The sequence below is a fragment of the Chaetura pelagica genome, unplaced genomic scaffold (assembly GCF_000747805.2).
Source record: "Chaetura pelagica isolate M959 unplaced genomic scaffold, ChaPel_1.0 scaffold20, whole genome shotgun sequence".
Lineage (NCBI taxonomy): Eukaryota > Metazoa > Chordata > Aves > Apodiformes > Apodidae > Chaetura > Chaetura pelagica.
In genome coordinates, this window is record NW_009951958.1 from 2695846 (window position 1) to 2700116 (window position 4271).

General features: G+C 60.8%; 2 protein-coding genes across 3 annotated transcripts; one reads left to right on the top strand and one right to left on the bottom strand.

Annotated features, from left to right (window-relative positions):
- The first annotated feature begins 353 nt into the window (after positions 1-353).
- On the top strand, positions 354-1495 carry POLR2H (polymerase (RNA) II (DNA directed) polypeptide H). 2 transcript variants are annotated; one of them, XM_009999466.1, is made up of 4 exons: positions 354-429; positions 971-1064; positions 1195-1278; positions 1378-1495. In XM_009999466.1, the coding sequence occupies exons 1-4, from the start codon at positions 381-383 to the stop codon at positions 1493-1495; spliced, it is 345 nt and encodes a 114-aa protein (XP_009997768.1). In that variant the 5' UTR covers positions 354-380. The 2 variants fall into 2 exon arrangements, with proteins under 2 accessions (XP_009997768.1, XP_009997775.1); XM_009999473.1 differs by lacking the exon at positions 1195-1278.
- A 164-nt stretch (positions 1496-1659) lies between these two features.
- THPO (thrombopoietin) lies at positions 1660-4156 on the bottom strand. Its single transcript, XM_010000113.1, has 7 exons — positions 4144-4156; positions 3254-3381; positions 3082-3168; positions 2717-2881; positions 2486-2622; positions 1990-2028; positions 1660-1672 (listed from the first exon to the last, which is right to left on the bottom strand). Exons 1-7 carry the CDS (start codon positions 4154-4156, stop codon positions 1660-1662), a joined length of 582 nt encoding a protein of 193 aa, XP_009998415.1.
- Positions 4157-4271: the final 115 nt, after the last annotated feature.

Below are 4271 nucleotides of genomic sequence, written 5' to 3' on the forward strand. Positions count from 1 at the left end.
CCTCCCGGGGGTCCCTGTCCCTTCTCAGACCTGCCCGCCGGTAGCAGCCCCTCTGCCCCGTCCCTTTGCCACCGTCTGGCACCGACCTCCTCGTGCTCTTTCCCCGCTCGGCCCCTCCGTGCGGCCCCGGCACGGTCCGTTCTCCCGCCCCCTGTTCTGCCCCTCTCCCGGCCTGGGCACACACCTCGGTCCGCTCCCTCCGTCCCCGAGTGCTGTAAAACCTCCTTCCTCCCGTGTATCTCGAGTGCAAACGGAGGGAGAAGAGTGGCCTGGCCCTGACACCCTGCCCTGCCCAGCCCCTGGGATCTGCTCTGCCCGTACCCCTGACTCTGCTGCTCTCCCCAGTGTCCCGCCTGCACTGCGAGAGTGAGTCTTTCAAGATGGACCTCATCCTGGATGTGAACATCCAGATCTACCCAGTGGACCTCGGTAAGCCATTGGGCTGCTAGTCCAGAGTGTGCCAGGTTGGAGTGAGGTTAGAGGCAAATGCCCAGCGGGGAGACACTGAAGGAATGAGCTCTCTCAGACTTGCACGGGGCCCTGTGCTGTCCCCATATCACAGGAGATGCGGGATGTTTGCAGTGTGCTGGGGCTGAGCTGGATTCTGGGTCACCTCACTGTATCTGTTTGGGTTCATCTGCAGCTTTTTCCCCAGAGATGTTGTCTAGGGAAACTGCCTCAGCTGGTGGCAACCAAGCTTTAAGAGAGACTTTTTGAAATTAGTTTCTGTGGCTAAATATACCAAGCAGGTGGAAAAGAGAGTCTTGCCTCAGTGAAGCACAGAAGAGCTGGAACTGGTGCTGCTGAGTCTCACATGTGGCTCATGCAGACACTGGCAGTGGTCTCCTGGTGCCTCTGGTTTTCATGGTGGTGACCAATGTCTGTGGGGATCAGGGAAACAGATGATCCAGTGTGATCTCTCTCTTGTTTCTCACAAGCCTCTCCCTGCTCCTCTGCCCTCTCCTCCCAGGGGACAAGTTCCGGCTGGTTATCGCCAGCACCCTGTATGAAGACGGCACCCTGGATGATGGCGAGTATAACCCCACGGACGACCGGCCCTCCAGGTACGGGGGCCTGGGCAGGGGTGGGCGAGGGAGAAGTGCTGAGGGGCTGTGAGGTGCTCTGTCCCAGAGGATGCTCCTGTGAGGGAGCACATAGCTGTGCCTCTGCTCTGACCCTGCTGTGTCGTCGCAGGGCAGACCAGTTTGAGTACGTGATGTACGGCAAGGTGTACCGGATTGAGGGGGATGAGACCTCCACTGAAGCAGCCACACGCCTGTGAGTGCTTGCTGGGGGGAGATTGGCATGGGGGAGGTACTAGGTACTGACTCTCCTGTGGGATTCCCAGCTCTCACTGTTCCTTTTCTCCCACCCCAGCTCTGCCTACGTGTCCTATGGGGGGCTGCTCATGCGGCTGCAGGGAGATGCCAACAACCTGCACGGGTTTGAAGTGGATTCTCGGGTTTACTTGCTGATGAAGAAGCTGGCCTTCTAGGAGACCTGCCTCCTGGGGCTGCTCAGAGACATTCTCCTGGTGAGCAGACAGCCCTGTGACCCCAGATCCTGCCTCAGCACCCCTCCTGCCCAGCTCTTCTGGAGAAGGGAGAGAAAGGGGCAGTCTCCTTCCTCATCCCAGCTTCTTCTGACTCCTGCTGGGATTCACAGCTGCTTCCTGCATGGAGAGAGGAGCCTGACAGCTGAGTGGAGACCATGTTGTGCATCTCCTCCCACGTCTGCCTTCAAAAGCAGGCACATCCCCGGCACTGGGCTGAGACAGCTGGACTGGGACAGCTGCTGGCCTGCCTTGGGCCTGGGAACCACTTCCTTGGATCTACCTTTAGGCCAGCTGGGCCTGTTTTTGATTAAATTGTTGTTTTCTAGATGTGGCTCTGCTGGCTGAGAGATGAGGCTGACAGGGAGTGGGTACACCTGCAGGGGGGACAAAGGGGTTCACACCACTTTCCAAAATGATGGGCAGCCCAAACCTACCTTGAGGTTTTCTCTGCTGCCCCGCTGGACACAAGGAGGCTGGGGGGCAGGCAGGTGGGTGCAGGGGGGCAAGGAATGGGGGACCTGGTGCCCAAGGGTCCCTCTGCCCTGCAGAGCGGGCAGCTGCCACAGGAGGGAGCTGGGCATTGGGAGAGACCCCGAGGGGCTGCCTCTTGCTGTCCCCCTGCCAGGGCTGCAGGGGAAAAGGAGGAGCCAAAACAACGCTTTAGAAAAATAGCTCTTTTAATTGTAAAGCATTCACAGTAGAAGTGCCTGTGCCTGCTGGCACAGGAGTGTTGCTGCTCCCTGCTTCCATGGGCCGCTCGGTCGCTGAAGGTTGAGGAGCCAACCCTTTCCTTCGGGCATCTTCCTGGGTACCCACAGCCCAGCTAGGTGCCTGGCAGGATTGCTCTGCCCTGGGATGGGGGGTGATGAACCCGGTGTGCAGCCTCACCGGGCCCTGCACAGGTGGTCTCTGCCACCCCCCTGATCTTACTGGCACAAGTCCTTGGCCAGGTCATGGAAGAAGAAGCGCAGTTTGCCCTGCACCAGCAGCCGGTAGGTGAGGAAGATCCCCGTGATCTGGGTCTGCTCCATGGAACGTGGGGAGCAGCCTGGCTCCCAGGGCCCTGCCTGAGGGCAAGAGAGGGGCAGGGGCTGACAAAGTTGTACCCAGCCCAGCACAGCCGGCACCGGGGTTGCCTGGGTGGTATGGGGAAGGGCTCACCTCCCAGCAGAAGGTCTGCAGGAGCAGCAGGAAGGAGTTGGCGTGTCGGTACAGCTGGCTCAGCTGCCTGGCCCCACACTCCTGGGTTACCTGGCCCTGGGCTCCCGTCACAGCTCCCACCAGCAGTGCCAGGTCACAGAGGATCTCCCGCCTCTTGGTCTCGTTCTAGAGGAGCAGGCAATGAGGAGGCTGAACCCCAATTTATTCCTCTGCCCACCCTAGGTCTGGATAGTGTCCTCCACCTCCCTGTGCCAGCTGGTATGCCCACAGGCATCTTGTTCAGCATTTCTGGTGCCTGTGGTTACCATGGGGGGTTCCTCCTCCACCCCCATGCGTGCCAGCACCATCCTCCTAGCCCCTCTCACCGATTTGGATTTCCACTGCTGAAGACTGAAGTCCACCAAGGGCAGCACCATAGGGCAGCTGAGTGTGGGCAGTGCCTGGCACTGGCCCTAGGGGGAAAGGAGATGGTGAGATGAGATACCAGGAGTTGTGCCCCTCTCTGGCCTTGGGTTTTGAAAGGGACCATATACTCACCGCTCTCTTTTCCATCTCCTTGGCCTCCCCGATGTACTTCTGGATGAGTCTGTTGTCACACACCAGCCGTGTAGGACTGGCATGGCCCTCTTCCAGGTGCAAGAGGAAGGATGTGAGGAGGAGCAGACCTGGGGGAGACAGGGTAAGCCTGGGCAGCTCCAACCCAGGGCTGTGCCTGTGACAGCAACCTCTCGCCCTAGCCCACTAGGGGCCTTGGTAGGGGAACAGAGGGGTTTGAGGGTGCTGAGGAGGGCCTGGTGCCCTGTGGTCAGTCAGCACAGGGGCCTGGTGGTCTCTGGGGAGAGCTGGGCTATCTGTGCTGGTGGTGCATGCTGAGGGGCTGCACAGCTGCGTCTGTGCCAGGTTCTTGGGCTCAGCTCCAGGCTGCACTGCAGACAGGGAGCAGAGCCACGCTCCCTGTGCAGAGCAGGGCCAGCCCTCCCAGTCTGTGCCAGGAGCAGCTCTGGCCGTCACGTGCGCTTTGGGGAATCCCTGGCTGCAGCATCCTGAAGCTTACATCTGCTCCGGCCGAGGACTGGCCTGCCAGCACGTGGCTGCCCCGGGCACCTCTCAGCCACGCGGCTGCTGTGCCTGATGTCTGCCCATCCTGGCAGCAGGCACCTCCTCTCCAAAGGCATCTGCCCACCTTGGCACTTTTCCCCAGAGGTCCTTGGCACAGCCCATTCCCCAAGGCTGCGCATGGAAAGATGCTCAGCTGCCCTTGTGTGCCAGTAGTGGCCATGTCCAACCAAACCAGCACCACCACCTGCGGGACTCACCTCCTGGGCTGTCCACGTGGGGGATGCTCTGGCTGCGTGGGCACGATGCCCACTGCCAAGGCCACGTCCCCTCCTGCTCATTCCCGTCCCCCCTTTTAGCCGCACACTCACTGTTCAGCTCCATGCTCAGCTGGGGGCTTCGGCCCTGCATCTTCCACCCTGGGGCCAGTGGCTGCTCCCTGGCTCCCGTCCCCCTTCCATGGAGGACAGCGGTGGCGCGGGCTCCCCGCGAGCCGCCC